The 24,310-nt window shown below is 37.3% G+C and overlaps 1 protein-coding gene across 1 annotated transcript in view; it reads right to left on the minus strand.

Annotated features, from left to right (window-relative positions):
* Positions 1-23,977, minus strand: part of LOC106663381 (cyclic AMP response element-binding protein A) — a 60,738-nt gene extending 36,761 nt beyond the window's left edge. The window contains exon 1 of the mRNA XM_014388194.2: positions 23,667-23,977. Within this exon, the coding sequence (XP_014243680.1) occupies positions 23,667-23,747 (81 nt within the window). The 5' untranslated portion in view covers positions 23,748-23,977. The remainder of the gene's footprint in view (positions 1-23,666) is intronic.
* Between the last annotated feature and the right edge of the window lie 333 nt (positions 23,978-24,310).

A 24,310-nucleotide genomic window follows, 5' to 3' on the forward strand; every position in this document is an offset into this window, starting at 1 on the left:
TTTAGAGGAAGAGGAGCGGAGAGTTCAGGAATTTTTCGATGTATACAATTTAATCGGGACCTATGATGATGACATTTAAGTAGCATAATTTTCCCCCTCTTCATCCGACTTGGACCAAGTGAAAATCTAAGGACAAAATTGCATTTACATCAGTCGATAAATAAATCTTAAAAACGCAGCCTTTTGTTTACAAGTGGTAAGTTTGACAAGAAAGTCACTGTATCGTCCTATTATACAATTATGAGTGGATGATTTTAATGAGGCACGGAGGAAAGCAGTAGTCTATCAGCCTGCTTATCACTCCAGCATGCCAATCCGTATCAAACGCCTACGTCCATCAAATCCAAGCCAGCGTGCTTTCGTTGTTTAAACGCCCAGTTACGCCATCAACAACAGCTAATTGGGCGGTAGTGGAGAGTTCAGACCGGAACCCAACCTTTTCATTTTGGATAATCTAGTGGACATCCCAATTGACGATTGACCCTAGTGAGCCTGCGTGCTAAGCAGAGTAATCGGCCTGTAGCTGTTTAGGTGACAGAGTGATAAAAAACAGCAAGTCCGCTATCAAAGGCCTGGCCAGTATCGAGAAAAGCCACGAACAATACTGCCTCAACTCAACGTAAGTAGAGATAAGGCCCACAACACGGTAGTTGGACGGCTGAGCTGCGGAATCCAAATAATGGTCGGGGATAACCGGACATTTAAGATTGCGAGGATTCATTTTAACGGGTTTTTTTCTTTTCTTTTGGAATTATATAGATGACAGAGTGTTTCCAGGATAAAGGAAATATTTGTACCTAGGACAATATTAAGTCTAATCCAGGGGCTTTGTGAGGTTTGAGGTGGTGTATAGCATACTGAACGTCTGTGATGGGTCTACGATGTGGATAGGTAAGAAGCAAAATAATTTTCCTTCTCCTCGTCTGACTTGGATCGAGTGAAAAACCCAAAGATAACATTGCATTTGCAAGAATAAAACATACTTTGATAACTAAAATATTAACGAGGGGGCACCCTCGAGATAATACGAAAGCAATAATAAACCCGTAATCAAGATTCAAGACAGAGAGGATAAACGAATAAAGATATTACAATATAAATTGCTGTCAACATTATGATTAATGATGAAGAGACTTTTACACCTTGTTTTAAATTCAAAAATATACGGATATATTTGATGAATAATAACTTTTATGTTGAAAAGGATGAGGTTTATGGTCTTGAATGAAGTTACAAATTTATGCCAACAAATCGCCAAGCTTTCGCGACATTAGTCGCATCATCAGGGCCTGTATGATCAAAAACATCGTCGATACATTAAACTTTGGAATAACTATTTTTAACAAATTTATAAAACTTTTATGAAACAATTAAACTATATTAAATTATTTTTATAAAAACAGATAACAATTTTTGTATATTTTTTATATTTATATATTCAAGTTTAATTATACAGCTGCCGAATTATATGTTACATATTTAATACAATAATTCAACAGCAGTGTAAGTAAACTTGAATATATAAATATATTTTAAAAAAAATTAATATAGTTTAATTGTTTCATAAAAGTTTTATAAATTTGTTAAAAAATTGTAATTCCAAAGTTTAATGTATCGATATTTTTGATAAATACAGGCCGTGATGATGCGACTTATGTCGCGAAAGCTCGGCGATTTTGTAACTTTTTTTAACAATTTGTAACTTCATTCAAGACCATAAACCTGATCCTCTTCAACATTGAGAAAAAAAGTGTCGATCCTCTCCGTAATAACTTTTATCTAAGTTTTTAATGGATTTTCTTTCTTATGGAAATTTTTCCGATCGACAAGGGAAACCGGAAAGTCCGGGGGTAAAGGTGAGCCTGAAGAAAGGACGAGCTTTGGAGGTAAATTGAGTCACGACTTACAATTGACCTACGTCACTGAATTATTTACAAGGTAAGGACTAGGACTACGAGAAGATAGCCGTACTTTAACATTATATCCGAACCGGTTTTCATTTCTCGTTCCGCCCTTCAAACCGGACCCGGCCTCCTCACTGCTTAAACAAATTTCCATTCCACCGGGGTGCCTTAAAGAGGTCCTTAAACCTTCGACATCCCACACCGGCGCAGTCCTTCCTAAAATCATACTCCGAACACGGCCAGCAAAATAATTTGTTAAATATTTTAATTAATTAATTTTTTTTTTGCTTCAAGAAAATGATTTGATACAAACATTATGGAGTGTGTAAAGCAAAAGTTGTTTAAGTCTTTATGACTGGAGCGAGTACGTACGACTTAGTTGTACGATTTGAGCTCTCTAGATAAACATTTATATTATGTAGACATTAGAATGTTTTTCTAATGACCAGATATGATGGTAATAGATATTTCCAGTTTTTGGTTACTTTAGACCACAATCCTGCAAAATCTGAAGCTTCCAGAGCCTTCTCACACTGGAACCGGCTATATACGACTTAGTTGTACGACCTGAGCTCTCTAGATAAACATTTATATTATATAGACATTAGAATGGTTTTTGGCAATAGATATTTCCAGCTTTTGGACCACAATCCTGCAAAATTTGAAGCTCCCAGAGACTTCTCACACTGGAACTGACTAGGCCCCACTTAGTTATAGATTTGAGCTCTCTAGATAAACAATGTTACTGTACAAGCATTAGAATTCCTTTTTTTACTGATCAGTTTTTGTCAATTTTGGACCACTCGATGGGAAGAGAACATCTATAAAGTGACTTATTTCCGGAAACCCGACCGCATCCGTCAAATTTGGAACGGACCAGTGAATCATTTCAATGTTTTGCGTCTCGTTTCTATTTGGTTTGTTACGGATGCCAGTTGAGCAACCGGACCAAACTCAATTGGCATTCCATTGAAAGCTTGGAACGAGCAATAAAAAACAATTTTCAAACAAATCTATGGCCGCAATTAAGCGGGTTGAAACGGCCTGTTTTAATTTCTTCTCGGCTACTCGTCTTCATCAACACGAAACGCGGGTCTGGGCAATATTTCCTGCCAGATCTTTTATTGATCGCTGCCAACGAATTGTTAAATGTGTAAAATTTTGTACAGAAAACAACTGTAATGAAAAAGGTTATTTAACTGTAGTGAAACTGTGTACATTGGTGTTGTTTTCTGTGAGTCCTTTAACTGGTTGATAAGGGTTTTCTTTCACAGTAAGCTTGAACTTCGTCAACTGATCAAGCCGAAAGCTTGTCAAACCATCGGCATATAGTCCGTTTGTCGATCATTCCCCAAATAAGTTTCTTGTAGCATGGACTGGCGAATATCCGGATTTAAACACAGAAAGAATACGTGTTAAGAGTTAGCAACGAATCGAGGAGCTAGACAATATAGAAAAACTAAAGATTCATAACTTGGTTATTATAATCCGTAAACATGTTGATAGAGAACAGGAAATATTGCTTAATCTTCTATGAAATTTCATGCGAACCGATGCAATATTTTCACCAAGAGAGTCCATAAAGTTATTTCCAGCTCCTTTACTAATAGTTCGTTTCGAAACAGTCCTAGACGAAAAGTAAAAACATATCCGTTACTACAGTAAATAGACATGGTACTAGAACGGGTACCTACAATTCCGTCAATCATGGTGTTTTTGTTTTTGTGGAATTCAGGCTAAAAATAATACAGAAATATGGCTTCCGGTTAGAGATTAAATCACAAAACTTAGAGATTAACATGAAGAAAGTGAGTTATCTTAAATAAAATCTAGCTAAATACCTTGGTGAATTAGCATCATAGTACGAGTACATGTATTTTTGAGGAATGATTTTTCTCTCGATTTTTTGTTTATATATAGTATATTTTTTTTTATCAGTTCATCTGTGCGAAACCGACATGGTTAACTTAAAAAACAAAAAATGGTACAATTAATAAGTGACAAATGTCGACTAGGCAACAACGTATTTGTACAAATGTCCAGCAATAGCAAGGTAGCTATGGCGACTAGCAAAGTGATTCTTGCTCAATAAAGTTCTCGAGAAGAACTGAAAACTTCCAGAAAAACTATTAGCAGCGTCGTCAGCACACAGACGAAAATTGAAGTGAAAAAAGGGCGTAAACCTTTCGACTCAAAAAATACCCCAAGACATTATTAGACTACAGCACTGATCAGTATCGCTGAAATCGTTCCGAAATTTCCACTACTTCATCCTGAAAAAGATCCTAAATCCTACATTTATTTTTGATGTAGTTTAAGAACTTTTAAATAAAGCTTTTATTGAACATTAGTGGAATAAGAAGATCCTTTGTCAACTCCCTGCAATACTACGGCTATCGTGCTTAGCAGAATTTGGACGCAACAGACAAAAGTTCAAGTGTAAAAATGGCATTAACCCATCGACTCAAAAAATAACATGACATGATTTGTCTACCGTACTGATCAGTACTGCTTAAATCTTTACAAACTTTTCGCTATTTCAGCCTGAAAAAACCGCTGTATCATATGGGTACATCCTAGGGCCATACTTTCCATGCTAAACGATATTGCCGATTAATGACTTGCAATGTACGATCATAACCTAAGTCTGTACTAACTTTCCACTACTATTTAATCCCGAAAAATGTGATCACATCCTTTACTCTACACTTACTTTTGGCATAGTTCAAGAACTTTTAAATAAAGCTTTTACTGAATAGCAGAGGAATAAGAAATTCTGTATGACAAATCAATTCATTAGAAATTCAAATTGTCTTTCCAGGCAGAAACAACAGATCTTTATCAACTAATCAACAATAGAATCTGCATTAGCGTGGTACCTTAACTTAGCAGAATTCGGATGCAATTAGCCATATTAACGGTAAAATTATTATTGTGCCCGATACAATGTTTGTTTTTATAATGAACAATCGACCTATTTTTCACCCGACAGACGGATGTCGCAAGGTGTTCTCAAATCGATCCAATTATGAAATGCCCCGACAGCGGAAAATTGTCGGTTCGCGTTGAAACATTGGAAAGGAATCCGAGGCGGAATAATGTCGGCGGGATCGCCCGGAGTTCCTGCTCCTATGAATCTAACGGTAAACGATTCCCAGGCAGGGGAAGGATGACAAACTCTACATCGAGTCGAACACACCTTGAATTCGGTAAATCCTTCGCTAGGAACTAAATGAACTGTCAATCTTGTGCATTATTAATTCAGAATCGGAAACATTTTTCGCGAGTGTGATGAGCTAATAGTCTTTCTCGGACTGACCAATTCTCATTGTTTGGCTGATTCCATTTTAAAAGGTGGAACGTTCACCAAAATTATACCGCTTTGCCAACAAGATCGTCGTATCGACTAAAAACGATCAAACTAGGAAAGGATTTTATAAAAATAATTATTCTGCGGAGCAGGACGAGCGTTTTACAAGCATTCTCTAGAAAGTAGAAAGGAAACTTTCCGATTTGCCATTCCCCCCTTTAACATCTTTGGAGTTTTAAGCATATCGTTTGGCAGAACTGGCTTTTTCATCAAACAAAGCTACTAGACACTGCCTACAAATTCAGCGCCAGAATTGGCTGTCTTCTCATAACACTTCTACCCTCTTGTTGACGGCATCTTCAGTGAGGAACTGGCATAAAACACAGCGTGTTTAAGTGGCATCTAAACCCGCGAAAGAGTAGATATACCCAGTAAAATGAAAAGTGCCGACCTGTTTAATATAGAAAAGCTGTGCTAAGTACTTAGGACTACACCGAGACAGACTGACGTGGAACGCAGAAGATCCAAGCGACAAGAACCCAATAGATTTGCACAAATACGAAGACTTCTAGGACCGAAATCACCGAAGAGACTAACACTGTACAAAATTTCGACCTATATGGTCATAAAGGCTGCGGGGTACCATCAAGCCATCTAATATCCAACTAATCTAAGTATTCCTATCAAAAGTTGTCACGGGCGTACTCGCAACATGGTGAATGTCACTGGAAAGTCAAAAAGTGTCATCTGAAATAAGATTTCTCGAGTTTCGCTCCAATCTTTCAGTCCATCTAAACCTACCAAACAAGCACTCTACTACCTCCCCCATGAGCCCTTCACCGCTCAGACTAAAAGGCGATAGAAAATCTTAAAAAAACGTTACACTGAAATAAAAATCCCTATAAGATCAGATGACCAATCGAGTGTAAAAGTACGTTATAAGTGTAAAAGCTCGTACTCGGTGAATACATCCAAAGACTCAGAAACCTGGAAAAACCCAACATTTGATTTTTTGGTGTTATACTGGTAGAGGATCATCAAAACCAATTAAAAGCCCAGAACGTATAATCAGGATTCAAAATCAAACATAGACTCGTCTTATTCCAATAAAGAAGCCTCGTCAAAAATGGCAAACACATTCTTACAGCTAAACAGGGTGAAACTCAGAGGAGCGCTAGAGCTATATACAAAACATTGGGATATTCAATAATGACCGAATTTGTAGGCTATGCAGTGAGGAGTAAGAAACCGCCATTCTTATTATCATAAAATGCGAAACAACCGCTAAATGGAGTCATAATCTAAGGTACCAAGAAGAAGCAGGCAAAAACACTGAAGTACATTGGTATATTCAACGATGAGTAAATTTGTAGGCTATGCAATAAGGGGGAAGAAACAGCCGATTATCATCGAATGCGGAGCAACCGCTCAATGGAGACATAACCTAAGGTACCAAGAAGACTCAGGCAAAAAAGGCTGCAGCAATAGCAGTTAATGACCCTCATAAATGAAGAATAGAGCCAATAACTTGAACTTAACTAAAGAACTAAGAAACGTACAATACGCCTCAAGCTGCGGTGCTTAGAGAACGCCAAACCAAACTTTCTAGTATCCTCATCATCCAACCTCATCCAAAGAACTATACTATTATCAACAAATCGAGCGCAAGCATTGGATGTATCCACACAATATGTTCGCTATCTTGTTCACGCCATAATCAGTAAGAAAATGAGCTAAAACGTGTTTAAGTGACATCTAAACCCGAAGGGCAAACTGCAATATTAACAGTTAATGATCTTAAATGAAGAATATAGTCAATAACATCAACTGAACTAAGGAACTAGGAAAAGTACAATAAGCCGTAATGCTGCAGTCCTTATGGAACACCAAATCCCCGCTTCCTAGTATCTTCCCCATCTTATCCCATCCCACGAATAATCCACGCCGCTGAAGTTGACCATGAGACTCTCGAAAGTCGAAAGCCAGTATCAAACTGAGTGCCAGCGCTGGCCGTTTTCTCACAATACGTCTATTATCTGCTCACGCCAAAACGTGTTTAAGTGGCATATAAACTCGCGCGATCGTAGATAGATGAGTAGAGTAATCAAATGATGACCAGTTTAATAAAGAAGTTCTGTGTTAAGTATTTTTTGATGTGAATAAGTTTTGATTGCTTTCGTTCATATCCACCATGGTTCCAAGGTAAGGAGGTGATCTTAGAGGTCTCCAAGGACAGTTGCATTGTTAGAATAGATAACGGTGGGTGTGTTCAAATGTGTAAGATATAATCGAAGAGTTTGAGGTTCGGTAGGTAGCACGGAAGAGACAATCGTACAGTTATCAGGATGTAGTAGAAAGGAAAGACTTGACTAGCAATCTATAAAGACTGCAGGTATGTTGCGATGATGTCTACAACACGATGAATCTGTTTTATTGACCAGTGCTAACTACCTAAGCAAAATTAAGTGTCACATTGGGCTGTCTTTTCGTATTCTTCGGGTGCAGTGGTGTCCGTAGTGTTCAGGGGAAGATAACAAAAGAACAAATGTTCAAGTCAAGTGTGGGATGCAAATTCATTGAAACACAAAGTACATTATAACAATAAAATTAGAGGAGTGTCGGTGGCCGCAACGGTTTAGGCGTTGACACGGCGCTCGTCATTTTAAGGTAAAGGTCCTGGGTTCGAAGCCAGCGGCCCTGCATTCGATCCCCGACATACTTACAAACGGCCTTTTTTCTAAAACACCGGCACCCTGAGCGTTGATATTACCTCTGCTGTTGCGAACCCTCGTAGAAAAAAAGCCACCAATCAGCAAAATTTATAGAAATTTTGACCCCCAAGTACCGATTGTTTTACAAATGCTTAATGCATTTTATATAGAAAGCTTGTTTTTAAAAAATTGAGCTCAGATAATAAACGATAAAAATTCATTCGATTTTTAACGTCAAATGCGATTTTATTATTCTTAGTCAGCAGGCGATTAATATTGCATATCTATCTCAACGAAGAAAACTCTTCAGTCCATTTAAAACTAATTATTTAGCGTGACAGTGGAATCTTCTGTTTTCAGGATAGTTCGAAATGAAAAAGTCCATTTATTGTGCAAAACCCAAGAGCTTGTATTGTTTTACGAATTGCATTCTGTCTTGTATCTTGAGCACCGGGACACAAAGGCATTTTGAGAAAGTTCATTCTATTCAACGAAAACCTGGGTATTGTCTCATTTACTAAAACAGTCAATAAAGTCATGAAAAAATTCGTTCTTCCCGCCCAACATGAATTGACTGTACACTAGCTATCCCTAAAATGATAAAATTAATTGTAAAACCACGAAAAATAAAAAAAGGTACTGAACATGATAATTTATCACCCATCCTTGTCAAAAAATCCCTCGAGAAAAGCTATCATTTATCTCACCATACTAATCAATCACATGCTAGTACTTGCTTATTTCCCATTCCTGGAAAACAGCAAGTCTCCCTATTCCTAACCTGATAAACACCACGCCGTTCTTGATAACGATCGCCCAATATTTTCAAATTCTCAAAAATCGCAGAAACAGTAGTACTACTAAGAATTAGGCACGCTTTAAATGAAAATGACATTATTATGCCTCGCCAATTTAATTTCAGACCCATTCATTCTACTTTCATCCAGATGGCTAAATTGGTGGATATTATTTTTCCATAATTTTAATGTAAAAATGGGTTGGTGTACTTATTGAAGTGAAGAAAGGGTTTGATTGTGTTTGAGACAGATATTTAAACTCATGCTATATCAATTTCCTAAACAACTAACACATTTAATTAGTAATTTTCTAACCAACAGAAATTCTTTGTATAGATTATTGGCGTAAGATGTCCTTTAAGAAGTATAAGAGCTAGGGTCCCCCAAGGGTCTGTTGACCAATCTTATTTACCATCTTTACAAACGACATTTGCAAGCTAAAACTACAGACGAGGCTCTCTTTGCTGATGAGGCCTTAGCCTTTATACCAGACCATTGTAAACCATATCATAATAAATAATTCGTCAATACCGTGAACTATAGAAATGATGAATGATGGAGTGAGTGCGGTGTTCAATCCTTTTTAGAAAGATAGTTCTTACTCTCTCATGGCGAGAGACGTGGTTGTAAAAATTCAACCTGATGATGAGCTAAGGGCTCGAAATCCGGATTGTTGCAAAACAACTTACTGTGAGTAGGAACTATCTTTTTAAAAAGGATTAAAAAGATCTTGGAATGTATATGGATATCAGGCATAATTTTAGTTACCTTATTGGAAAAAATGCTCAAAAGCATGGACCGTCGTAAGGGGTCTTTACCCGATGTTTAATAAGAGTTCCTGTATAAACGGTAACAATAAAAAACTTATTTATGAACTATACATACGTCCATTAATAACTTATGGTGCTCCCATTTGGGGAAATATGTCTAAACCCAATTTTGCTAAGCCCCTGGTAGTCCAAAATACTGCACTAATGAGGGATCCCACATTGGAATCCGACTATATGCATGTAAAGTTTAACATACCTAGCTTAACAGCCCACATCTATAGCGCAATTATAAATTTTTACAATTCAACCATAAATAGCTCATTTGTACAAGCAATAAAAAAAACTTTTTACTTATAATAGGGAAGATTTGAAATACCGTAAATACAAGCGTAAGAGCACGTATTACGAAAAAAAATGAACATGTGTTAGAACGAACTGTGTGTCTGCCAATGTATATTAAGATTAGATTAAGATATATTTATTGTCCATTATTTTTTACAATGTTTTAAATTTTACATATTGACAGATTTATATTTTGTTTTATTTTTTAAAAAGGATTGAACACCGCACTCACTCCACCATTCATAATTTCTAACTCCAAAACTCCAATTGGACCATGCAAGATACCTTATGCTAAGTCCTTGCAAAGACCCGTACCATCATGTACCTGCCTGGTTTAATCATTTGATATGATAAATAATGTGAAAATATACGTTAAGTCTTTGTTCATTAGTTCATTTGTTGTGAATAGCATGTACTTGACTATTCTTATTGTTATTTAATTATTGAACTCATGAGCCTGCATCTAATACGTGTTTAATGCCTTTATTGTTTTCTGTAATGACTGAGCTTTTTTATATATATTCCCCTAAACTTAATGCATATTTGTGCATGTCCTGGAAACAACCGCTCAATGGAGACATAACCTTGTAGCAACGACAGTCAAAGACCTAGTCCTTAGGGGGAAGATCGAATCAATTGCACTTTACTAAGATTAAGGGACTAGCAAAGCACAATAAGCCAAAAGGCGTATTATGCTTGGGGAACATAAGCCCCCACTTCCTAATCTCCTTTCATCATTAAATCATCGAGCCGTCTTGTTTGTCGTAGAGTACATTTTTGGTTAATTTACTGTCTTAGATTGTCCGCGATCTGACGGTAATTTTTTTTTTTAGCCGACGGTCTGTGGTTAACGTACAAGAGAGTCTAATTAATCACCTTGTTATTCTTGACGATAGCTCTTTCAACATTCAACAGAGCCGAAAGTGCAGTCGTGATAAGCGGCGTTATTGCTGAGTCAAAGGTCGTCTACGAAAGGACGACCTCTCACTTTTCAGCATGCGTAAAGTCAATTTACGAGCTGTAATTGCCAAATAGTGTCCTATATCAGAGTATCATTTGTGTTACAATAATTGTTAAGTTCATCAAAAAAGGTCAGATTCACCTATTTGACTTCTGTAATAATCACTCCACGATTGTTGGACGTCGTCGTACTATCCCTGCAGTCTTTACAGACTCTATCTTGTTCCTCCAGGGAGCAACCTAGGTCCGCCGCTTTTCAACATATGGGTTTCGACAATCGAACACACTCACCGTTACCTTTTCTAACAATGCAACCGATCTTACAGTTTCCTCCGAGGCCACCTCCTTTCCTTGGAACCATGGTGGATATGAACGAAAGCAAAACTCGCAAACGCAAAATACTCTCTAAGTTTAAATCGAATTCCACTTCCTTCAGTAATTTGTCATTACCTAAGACTGTACTTAGACAAATGGTTGACATGCAATAAACATGTGCAATTTAAAGTGGCAGAATTGAATTAGACAGTACAACATAACTAAAAACTTAGACCACCAAAACTTATTCACATCAAAAAATACTTAACTCAGATCTTCTTTATTAAACTTGTCATTTGATCACTTTACTGATCTATCTCACGGTTTAGATATCACTTAAAGACGTTTTAGCTTGCGCCATTTTCTTACTGAATAATGCGACAGTAGACTGTTCTCTCAGAGTAGACTCTAGACCTCTGAGAGCATGTGACGTGTTATGAGATGAGAGCCATTTGTTGATAATAGTATAGTTCTTGGGATGGGATTGGACAGTGAGGATACTAGAAAGTTAGAGTTTGGCGTTCTATAAGCACCGCAGCTTTGTGGCTTATTGTACTTTTCCTAGTTTCTTATTTTATCACAAGTAATTGACTACATTCTTCATTTGAATGGTCTTTAACTGCTATTGCTGCAGTCTTTTTGCCTGGGTCTTCTTGGTATCTTAGGTTATGTCTCCATTGAGCGGTTGCCCCGCATTCGATGATAATCGGCTGTTTCTTCCCCATTATTGCATAGCCTACAAATTTACTCATCGTTGAATATACCAATGTTTATATAGCTCTACTACTCCCCTGATTTTCCCCCCCGTTTAGCTGTAGCAATGTGTTTGCCATTTGTGACGAGGGTTCTTAAGTTTACTGGAACTATTCTGAAATGGAGGAGTGTATGTTTGATCTAGTTATCCCGGCTATAAGTTCTGGGCGTTTAATTGGTTTTGATGATCCTCTGGTGTTTGCTTGTTCATCACACAAAATTCCTTTGTGCACTGTCCTCCAGGATAGTTAGGTTTTGTTTCCTTAGTTTCTGAGGCTTTAGATGCATTCACCGACAGAATAAGTGCTTATGCTTTTAAACCCAATTGGTCATTTGATCCTATGTGGATTTTTGTTCAGTGTAAACTTTTTAAGATTTTCTATCGCCTTATTAGTTTGAGCGGTGAAGGGTTTTTGAGAGAGGTAATAGAGTGCTTGTTTGGTAGGTTAAGATCGACTGAAAGATTGCAGTGAAACAAGAGAAATCTTATTTCCTTCTCTTTCAGGGACATGCACCATGTGGTGACAATTTTTGACTGGAATGCTTAGATTAGTTGGATATTAGATGGCTTGATGGTACCCCGCAGCCTTGTATGACCATAGAGGTCGAAATTTTGTACAATTCTTGCTTTGATTTCGGTCCTAGAAGTCTTCGTATTTGTGCAAATCTATTGGGTTCTTGTCGCTTGGATCTTCTGCGTTCCACGTCAGTCTGATGTCTCGGTGTAGTCCCAAGTATTTAACTTGCTAGATGTCGGTAGTTCCTTTCTGTTGATATGTAGACGAGGGACTTCGTGCAGTTGCAGTACACATTTTGTAACATTCTTGTAAATAGTGTGTTGAATAGGACCAAGAATGCTTCCTTGTGAGACGCCGGCTAGGATCGGCCTTTACTTTGAAGCCATCAGTTAAATATGATGGTTGTTGGTCTGTTTTTTTCGTGTGCACTTGCTGAACGGACATCGGGTTACTTATTGGGTCCGTCTATGCTCGCGGGTTTTTTAATGTTACTCAAACGCGTTTCGGCTTTGCGTCATATTCAATGAGGGACTCGACATTCAGTTATAAAGGGGTTTATTAGGAAATAGTAACTTACTTTACTATCTAATATAAAATCTAGCCTAAGCTTTTTTGCTGGACCAGAGATGATGAATTTCAGTGGCACTTAAAATAGGCATTGAGTTAAATTCCCGTAAACAAATTTATAAGATTATTTTAACCAATTTTCGTAATCTTGTAACTGTGGCTTAGGCTATCTTGGGTCGCCAGTGCATCCCATTTCTCTTATCGGCCCTTATCAGCAAATTAGAGTTAGTTTAGGCAACTACACGTCACAGTTGGACACTTCAGCACGATTATTTTACAAACATAAATTATATTATTTCAAAAACAAATAGGGATTAGGGCATTAGTCGAACTTTCGAGATATACCGCAAGGACTTTGAAACTTTAAATACTAATTTTCATGATCAACACGAAAACGTCTATTGTTAAAGTTAAACATCTTCCTGGTCAACTGTAAATAAAAATAAAAAACTGTCTCTTTCTAACAGTACTCTTTCATGAAAATAAAATAGTAATGATGCCTAAAAGTATAAAAGAACCAAAATCGGTATAAACGGACTTCACTGGATTTAAGACACTTTAGATAAGAAAATAAATAAACCTCAATAGATATGGGAATTCATTTTTTTATTATCAGGCATTAAAGTGTCCAGAGTTGACGAGACGATTAAGAACAGTGTGTTAAGCCTAAATATAAATGCGCCAAATCTGGAGAAAAGCACACTGCACATACGTTCTGGGCTCTCTTGCAGATGTTTATGACAATTTCTCTCAAAATAAATCAGCACGGGGGTAAAGAGCCGTTCCACATTTCCTCGTTCCGGGACTGGTGCCCAACGACAGAACAGTCCCATTTACCATTTGTGCTATTTACCATCTGCAGAGGGGAAAATAATTACTATAAATATTGTGGACGATTTCTTTTTGTGTACGACACAAACTCCAAACATAAGAGCGGATCGTAAGACAATTTTATTTCGATTAAAAGGAGCCAGGGTCGGTGGGCTGGATCAGCAGAACTGTCACGAATCGTGGTCGATGGACCTCAGAGGATCTGAATCGTTGAAGAGATCCTCAACCGACTAAGAATAAGTCTCTCGAGGTTAACACACAAGACCTCGTATCATGCAGAGAAAAGAAAAAAAGAAGGTTCTATATAGAGAGCGAGTAGGAAGGCCAACAAGTTGGCGGATACAATACACACTGAGAGGCAAAAAAGTTTGCAAAAAGAACTTTTTTTTACTTCTAATTTTTCTTTTTCGCTGTTTACTGGAAATTTTTAAAGAAAAATATAAGATATGGCTAAATAAAAAATTGATAATAAATAAAACAATTTTATCAAAAATGCTGCAATGGAAAGAAAAACAAAAAATTTCCTCTTCTTGTGATGATCACCGCTTTTATTCAATGTGGCATGGATTTTATGAGGTTTTGAATGTAGTGCTCTCTGGCATCACTGGGCAAATTTTTACCCTGTTTGACAATTTGTTCCAAATGTGTTCGATATGATTTAAGTCTGGACTACATGCAGGCCACTCCATATATTAAATTAAAGCCCGTTCCAAGTAGTCACAACGATCCTGTCTATGTGGGGTATTGCATTTCCATGCATAAAAATAAAACGGTCGCTAATTAGTTACTATAAGGAACAACTTGTTCTGATAAATTCAATGTATCGTGCAGCTAGTGGGGAACCCACATTGAAGATCAAGTTTGTGCCACCTTCCAAATAAATGTATGCCCAAACCATAACACCACTGCCTCCATAGCTCGGGAGTGAAAATGTTGTGGGGATATATCGCTCTCCTGTTCTTCACCAAAAACCTACTCTCGGGCATCAAAACCTCGACTCATCCGAAAACCATTTTAGTCCCTGCTCAGACCAATTGATCTGATTTCTCGCCAAAAACCGAATTTCGTTGTGGCTTTTTCAGAAGTTAAGGACCAGTGGCAGGCATTCTCGCACGTAATCCAGCTTCTGAAAGTCTTCGGCTTACAACTGACATTAACATTTCTAACTTGTTGAAGACGTTGCTTGATATCAACAGCGGTAGAATGTCGATTAAGGAGTACGTTCGAAACAATAAAAGGATCGTGCCACGATGGCGACCTCATCCATCCCTTCATGAGTAACCTCCAGTATCTTGGTAGCGATGGAAGACCCTTGGACAGTTGTTCTGAGATTGTTAAGCACACTGGCCACATACGCTTGACTTCATCCACCTTCCAACAATGCTACGATTCTAGCCGAATCTGTACCATTAAACCCATCACCTATCCACCTCCAGTCCGATGTGCGTCGAAAAGTTTAAATCATGAAGGCACTGCGAGACTAAATTTGTCTACCGACGGACGTTTTTAATTATTTAATAATTTCGTTACATATTGCAAAAAAAGGCCTTTTCAGCCTGGGAATAACCGTCTCGTCAGCGATTTAATGTAGGTTAAAAATGAGGGCAAAGTTTGCTTCTTGCCTAACCTAAAAAATTGATTAGAATGAAAACATGTATGAAGAATGGAACTCTGTGAAAATAAGAATTTCAAAAAAATAAAATAATAAATGTAAAATTTCTACAAAAAAGGGCCGGAAACTTAGTGAATTTTAACCCAGCAATATTTTCTATTGTTCAAAATCGTATGTCTATTTTTATTTTCTCAGTCAAAAAAAATATTTGCTTGAGTATAATTTTGTCGTTAAGCTAAGTTTCTTAAGCCCTTAAAATATAACTGTCAGAGCTCTGTATTTTGTATTCTCAACATTGGTTTATATTTCCGTAAAAATAAATTAGAAATGTGAAATTTCCAAGCTTTCCCTCAGGATTTTTATTTAAAAAAAAAAAATCAATAAATGAAAGTCCACGGTCTCAGCTAAGATATCTTCCGTGGTATCCTTGGTAAATCCTCCTAAGGAGAACAATATTTTTTTTACCAATTGACTGTCACAATGATAATGTTCGCGGTTATGCTTAAAATATCGGTCATGAATTTCATAATTATAACACAATTGAATGCACTAGACTACTTTCTCGCTCTGGTTTAACGCTGACCTCGATTGACCTATAATAAATCCCTACTGATTCGATACGCTCTTGATAACCCTCATAGTAATTCACACGACTGGGCCTAGTAAATATAAAAAGTTTTATTTATTAGCCGGGTGAAAAGTTATGTACAGAGACAGGAGAAAAGACCTTTCTTAAGCTCGTCTTTTTAGTAGTTTCGTAGGATGGAAATATTCAAATATCTTCCCCAGGCTTGCTTAAATATCAACTGTATCAAAAGAAGGCCCTGTCGAATTTATAATATATAAATAAACACACGAGGATCGACGGCGATTTCTCTAAGACACGAAACATAAATAAAAGAAGGGAAAGGCGATTCGTGCCTGCGGTTTACGAGGCAAGGGTCATATCAGGGGGGAAAAGGTATGAGCGCATTTCTAATTTTAGCTTGGAAAGTCCTTTTGAAAGCTTAATAAAATTGTCTGTCAAATTTGTCAGAAAGTCCATTGTTCCCGAGGCTTGATCCGGGGGGGGGGGGGTTAGAAATGACTTTTCAGACGAAGTTAGAAAGTGTAACAACCTTTAACGTTTCTGTCGGGTTTTCCCCAAATTTGCTTATGAACGGGGTAGTTTTGACTTCAAAAAAGCTTTTCCGTTGTTGAGATCAGCTTTTCTTCCATAAATATTTTTTATCAAAATCATTAGAATTTGAGATGTTGTCGCCCTGGTTCTTTCAAAAACTACATTATCTAAAAAAACATGTAAACAGTTTTTTTTCTTTTTTTATTGGGTCTACTTTAAAACAGCACAAACTGGTAACCTACATTTTTTTTTTTTTTTTTTTTTTGGCGTTATGAACTATGCATATTAGCCATGTGACAATTCGTATATGTGTTCAAATTGGGGGGGTTATTGTGAAAAAAGGGCCAGAGGCGACGGTGGGAATCGAACCCACGACCGCGGCGTGAGAGTCTCTCATGCTAACCACTCGGCTACCGCGGTCCCCTACATTTTCATTTGTAGATTCATCTAGTTCGATTTTATGAAAACTGACGGAAAACTATTTGAAAATCGGTTAAGAAAAATATTAGAAATTGTAAAAACAACTCAATAAACCAGATTGCGTCATTGGTTTATAAATAAAAAATATGGTTAGGTTAGGTTTATGGTTGGGAACGTGTTAATTTAGGTTTGGTTATGATTAGAGGGACGAGTTAGGTTAGATAAAGTTAGGTTACCGTCCATGAAGGGGAGAAAATTTGCGAACGCGAAGCGCGAGTTTCTTAAGGAAGAAGACCATTGGTTGGAAGAGGTGGTAGTTGTAAAATTAGACAGGTCTTCAAGGCCAAAAGCCATTATTTTACCCTTTTCATTCATAAATACAGTTACCATCAGACCAGAAACCTTAAGGTACAATTATATTAGACAGGTGAGGTTATCCCTTGAAAAGTGGGTTATCATGCGCGAAGATAATGTAAAATGGGCGTGTAACTGACCCTTGAAGAACCCTTATGTACAATTAAAAATTCAGACAAAACAGTATAAATAATAGCCGAAAAAAGCGAGCTTTAACAGAATCCGTGGAAATTTTAGAAGTATATTATTTAGGTTATGTGACAAGCAATCGAAACCTAAGGCCTATAAAGTTTGAAAATTCACCCTTCACGAAAACAATTTAAAATTGGTGATGTTTGGTCAGGGTTAGGGTTAGAGGGACGAGTTAGGTTAGATAAAGTTAGGTTACCGTCTGTGGTGAGGAGAAAATTTAGAAATATAACACTAACCTTCTTCGAATTTCTTTTGGCGCGATTCACCGTTAGTCACTCAACAAACATTTGCCTCTTAAAAGTTTACAATCCTTGTTTCCCTGACTCAATCTTCCAAAAGACGCATGGAATGGGTCCATCTCATTGACAACACCCTTCTTCGAAATAAGAAAAAAGGATAACTTTATCTGACCTAAAGCTATCCGGAAAAATACCTTTTGTAAAAGTTTCTAGATAGAGTAGTTTTTGAGAAAGCTAGTGGTGACAGTACCTTGTCTACTGATTTTGTTATAGGATTCAGCACAGTCGAAAACTTAAACACAAGCTAAGTTGATTTCAGGTAAGTTAAGTCGAGACACTATGATAGCTTTTTAAATTTAATTATCTCTTTCATCTGCATTTTCTCTCAAATGACATTCAAACTTCTTCCTCGATAGAGTCGCCCACAATTAAGCCTTTCACTATTTAAAAAAAAAAAAATCGAAAAGCGTGAATACTTATTACCATCAATGATCGTGTCATAAATCGTATTATCTTAAAGAAACGGATAGAGCTTGTTGTAAAAATTCCTCACGATGATGTACGCTCACGTGATAAAGGTTTACCTGAGATAGACGCATCTGAATCCGATGATAAAAATATTATGCAAATACGATAAAAACAAACGCATCATTTTTAAGCGAGGACTAGTTGAAAGTTTGTGGAATCTTAAACGTAATCTTTTCTAATATCGGCAGCTTAAAAATTATCAATGAGTTGTGGATTTCTGGCACGTTGGACTGAGATTTGAATCAACAGTCGATTCGATCTCGGTGATCGCCCAGTCCAGTTTCAATGCAATCGATCTATAAATAGAACAACAAAATCTCAGATATTTGCTTTAAAAAATGTCATTTCATTCATAACCGGATGGTTCAAAAACTCCTGAATAGGTTGCTCATTCTATGACCCTGGACTTAATTACGATGGCCCAATCTAACATCCAGAAGGTGCGACTGTTTATATCGCCGATTTCCACCGCGATGAGTTATATATCCAGCCTAAATCATCAGAAGTAAATAACTATACCATCGGGCTATCGATGGCAAAGTTCAAGATCTATCGGGCCAGAAACCACACCTACCAACGAAAAAGTGCTACCTGGCTTAAAGTGCAATCAATATGTTTGAAATAATTAAAAAAGTTTAGAAAACCATGGGCTGTAGTTGCAGCAAGGAATCGTTGAAAAAATGGAGTCAAAACCCGAACAGATTGTACGGTTCTATAAAGAACAAATTAATAGATCCACATCCTACTCTGCAGACTCTGTAAGATCTTTGGACTTTGTAATGTCCATATAAATAAAACTGATTATTCGGAAATCGTGAGATGCTGTCTGGTGTGATGTAGGTTTTGAAAAACATTTTCTTTATCGTGCCAACGTTTCGATCTTTATTGAGATCATCTTCAGGGCCTGGGATTTACAAACATTGTTTAAATTTAACAAATACATGTAGGATGTGGAAAAAAATTAATTTATATATTTTTTATATTCAATCAAGGTATTTTTACTCACTCAAAGTGTTCGTTTTCTGCGTAATGATTGAATATAAAAAATATTTTTTGCATTGTATAAAATCGCTTTTTCCACATACTACACGTATTTGTTAAATTTAAACGATGTTTGTAAATCCCAGGCCCTGAAGATGATCTCAATAAAGATCGAAACGTTGGCACGATAAAGAAAATGTTTTTCTGAAACCTACACCACACCAGACCGCATCTGACGATTTCCGATTAATCACTCGATACATCGACTAATCACTACACATAAATAAAAATTTTGGGTTGTAAAATAAGTGGTAAAATGAAGGGGAAAAGTTGTTCATTTTCATCATTTAATTGTTGCTTTTTAGCTCAGCTACTATGAAAATTTGTGATGTGTATGATGGCGCTTTGAGAGAAAGTACCGTCCAAAAGTATGCTCGGTTCAGAGGCGGAAAAAACCAAATGCAATCTTTTGTCACAATTACGATACAAGACATCGCATGGGCACTTAATTTATCTCATAAAACATATCTGAGATCAGCTCGAGCTTCCATTGCCAGAGTTGAGAATAATTTATTTGATCTCCACCTGCGATTCCATTCTAAAACTCATTTTTAACAAGATTGATAACGTTTTATGAACTGAAAGTTATCAGCAATGTTCAGACATGAAAATGCTTGGGGAAAACGCAGCGACCCACCTTTAACAACTCCAAAAGCCGGGTAACATCCCAAGAGGGTTGAACAGTTGGTGAGATCGGAAGGGGATGCTCGCTTATCAGGTTCTTCTTTCCAACCAAACAACTGATGATGATGATGAATACGGATACTAGGAAGTAGGGGTTTTTGCTCCCCAAGCACTGCAGCCTTCTAGTTTATTGTACTTTCCTAGTTCCTTAGTTCAGTGCAATCGACCGATCTTTGAACATACCCGTTTTATGTTTTCTCAGGTGCAGTGACCGGCAAATTTTAATGTTCTCTGAGTTTATCCCTCTGTGACTGTAGCAGTGAGGTTGCCACTCTTGTTTTAGCATAAACGTCTAGCACTTCTAGAATTTATCCACATGTATATTTCCTGTCCTGATGTACCGGCGTTCAAATTAACAATTTCATCGGAAGACGGCCAATCGACGAAGAACTACATCGTCATAGAACAATAAAAGCCGATTTTGGGTACGTCTCGACTTCCTCCTTTCGCAATCGAAGGAAAGAGCTGATATGACTTTTATTATAATCGCGTCGGCGTTTTTTTTTTATGAACAATGACTCGAGGATCAGCAAAATAGCGTAAAACCAAAACTATAACAATATTAATTTACTTTCTTGGATTGATATTGAATCCAGGCGAACAGATATAAAAGACTAGCGTGGCCAGGCACAATCCTCTCGAGACTCCCTCAAATCCTGATCTACTCAGCCTGTTAGACGTTAAAATAGGACCCAGGTCTGCCCAATGTATTGATCTGTATAAACAGATGAAACTCAAATATATTTATTGAGGTGCCTACAGACACAGATATAGATAAGTAAAGTATTAATAAAAAATAAAAGCGTATGTCTCATTCCATTTTGGGACATGCTCCATCAACGGAAAAGTGAACTGATTGAAAATGTACATCTAAATCTACACCTGACGTTTAGTATCCGCACTGAGTACACATATACGACTATTTATCCTCGTATGATAAAAGAGAGGAGTTAAGAGGACACCTTCCGAAAGAGGACAAAATTAGTGACAATATGACTGTCCTTTGGCAAGAGGTTTCACTGCAAAGCTTTTTTCCGTCAAAATAAACTTTTTTAAATTTGAAATTAATCCTTTTAAACTCCAATTTAACTCTTTCTTTAAGGCATTAAAACACTTACGAGATAACGAAAAACTTAGAGAATGAAATATACTTATATAAACTAAAATTCCTGTATATTTTATATAAAATTATCGGGCTCTTAGAAGACCATATGAAAATTAATTACAATTAAAATGAAAAATTATATAAAATTAAATGTAAAAAACCGACGATTCTTTTTTTAATTGGAGATTTTTTTAAATTATAAACATAATTGGGATAGTTAAATTTTGAAAACATTCAGCCCAATTATTTTATATTTTTAAAAATTTTCAAACTAAAAGTAGCAAGTAATCTTCATTATATATTTTTTTTAGAAAAAATTCTTATTAGGTGTTTTTGGTTTGTAATATTATTTCAAAACACCTCAGCTACTAAAAAGAAATCCCTCTCTCACTCAGTCAATCCTACATTCACTCACTTTCTCTCACCCTCTCACTCTCTCTCTCTCTCTCTNATACACACTCACTCACTCACCCTCTCTCACTCACTCACCCTCTCTCACTCACTCCCTCTCACATTCCCTTGCTCATTCCCTTTCTCTCTCTCTCTCTCTCTCTCACACACAACTTTCTCACTCACGCTCTCTTTCTTTCTCTTGTCTTTCTCTTTCTCTCACACACAGAATTAAGGGATTTAGGCTCTCCTCTGTGTGATATGACCCACCCCATCCTGGAGTTAGTTCGGAATAGTTAGTCAGGTTGAGATTGTCCTCCGTTTGTCCACTATCTTGAAAACTGAACATTCAAAAAAATTCATAGACCCGAGCGCCGGGAATGAGATAGCCGACTTTCGACCACCGAACCGAAAATCCCCGGAATGAGATTCTAAGTTAAAAAAAGCTTTCAAATCGGATTTCGTCGTGGGATTTAAAAATTAAAAGGGAATCCGGACGTCCATCCGCCTTCGCGGAAAAGGCGGGGACCGTTAAGGGTAAGTGGTTGGAGGAAAAAAAGGTCGGAGAGAGGAAAAAACGGCGTCTGCAGGATAAGGAGAGCAAGAAATATGAATGAATGGATGTTTTTAAAGGGGCGTGGCGGAGGTGAACCGGCCGCTGTGATGGTGGTGGTGCCTCTGAGGCTTTGACCCTAACTGAAGAAGATAGTGGTCTTTCCCAAGGTCATCACACTATCTTCCTTCTTCCTCTTTCACCCTCCCAGCAGGCCGTCCTTATCGCATCCACATACGCGCTCCTAAGACTAAAGTGGCGTCGACGATCAGCAAAATACTTTCATAGAAATGTTGATAAAACACCTTCTGGGGTAAATCTTTGCTGAATGTATAAAAATAAATTATATAAAAATTTTTCGACCATAAAAAAAAAAAAAATCTGGGTTGAAATATGTAATAAATTATAAACAAAAATTACGTAGTAAAAAGAAAACAGCGAAGATGGTGAAATACCGAAACGCGTCTGAAACAACAAACATCAGCGATGATGGCAGGCCGAGATGATTGGTCAATGATAGGATCAAAAAATAATAATGTTTAATCGTGAGTTTTCCTCGTGGGCTGTGCTGGGTAACCTGTTGGTCGTTTTCCGTCGTTTTGGTCTGCCTGTCCTCGCGGTGTTTTGGACAGACCCAAACAGTAACACATCCGACAGACCAAAACAGACAGAGCGAACACTATCATCGCAACAATAAATCTCAAGATTAATATCAAAAAAAGAATTCTCTACATAAATGAAGACTTATAAAACGTAAATTTATCCAATCAAACCAACAAAATAATCAATCGTGAAGACTTGAAAAGATCGAGATAGATCACTGTCAACAAGTAGAACCTGAGTAGGCGTTATCTATCATAATTGAACATTGAAGTGTTCGACACGACGAACTGAAAACTTTTATAGATTTTAAAGAAATTTCGATAAAATGAAGAATTCTTTCTTAGCCAAGGCCGTGCTTAATGGGCAATGACCCGACGTGAAACGTTCTGAGTCTAAGTAAGAGGAAAAATAGTTATGATTACGACGAGTATAACGAATAATGGGAACGACCTGGGAACGACCTAGGAACGAAAGTTGCCGGCCTTTCACTACAAATCTATGTGAATCCCCTGTAAAGGTCGCTCTTCACAATTATCTCACTAGGCCTTCCGGTTGAACGCTATTTTTCAAAAATTTACCTCGCAACTGTAAATTTGAGCGAGACTTCTGAGTATTGCAGTCGAAAATAATACAATAGTAGATACAGTTACATCTAGGATCATAGTTGGGCCTATTATTATAGGATCAAAATTTAATTTGACGAGTTAAGGATTTTAATTTTTACTGTTTTTTTTATAAGGGAATAAAATTGCAAAAATTTTCAGGTTAGGGTTATGTAAACAATCAGATGCATAAAAGCTGGGTGATGTTATCTTTGTGTTTATTCCAAAGAAACTGGTATTGTCGAGTATCAAAGATTCTCGTAGAGATGTTAATAGGACATAATTTAAAATATGCGGTTTTTATGGGTATTTTATGGACTTTAATCGAGTGTACTTTAATTTGTGCTTACTGACTTTTTTTTGCCTCCCCCCCCCCCCGAGTTATGAAAATGTATTGAAAGTGTAGGGAAAAAAAAAGCCGGTTTATCGAGGAACAGGTACTCACAGAGTCCATGTCGGTATCCCAGAGGTCCCTGAGGTCGCTGGAGATCTCGTAGAAAGACTTGTCAATGCTGAACGGATCCATGTCGATCGAAGTTTTTGAAAAACGGAAATTTTTAAAAATTGAAAAAGTTCATAATAAAAACTTCACTTTTTGTGGTTCTTCCGCAGGTGGTTTAGGGTAAGCGACGGCTTCGGAGGGCGCACTGAAACTGAAGAGTCGGCGGTGATCGCGACGTGCGAATGAGCGGCGGGGGGGCGTTCGTCGAATCGCCGGCAGAAGCCGATGCCGTCCGCCTGGAGAATGGGACGCGTTGACGCTCCTAGCGGGAGCCCCCTTCACCAGGCACTGCAAGTTACATTGACCTTTAAACATTGGACAAATTCCATTTGACGAAGCGGGCAACAGTCGCCGCCGCTCGGCTGAAGACGCGGCCCAATTCACTTCAAAACTGGCATATGACATATGAAAACATATGAAACATTTGACCGAAAGACCCACTGTCTTTAAATCTGACCATTAAAAACCCATTACAATGTTTATGATATAACAAGCTAGAACGGAATGGAATATCTGGAAATCTACAGCTTTGGCTATCTTATTTATTATTTATCTATACGCGCCCAAATAGTTAAAATCAGGTCTCT

This window comes from Cimex lectularius, unplaced genomic scaffold (assembly GCF_000648675.2).
Source record: "Cimex lectularius strain Harlan isolate CLEC.00 unplaced genomic scaffold, Clec_2.1 scaffold78, whole genome shotgun sequence".
NCBI classification, from domain to species: Eukaryota; Metazoa; Arthropoda; class Insecta; order Hemiptera; family Cimicidae; genus Cimex; species Cimex lectularius.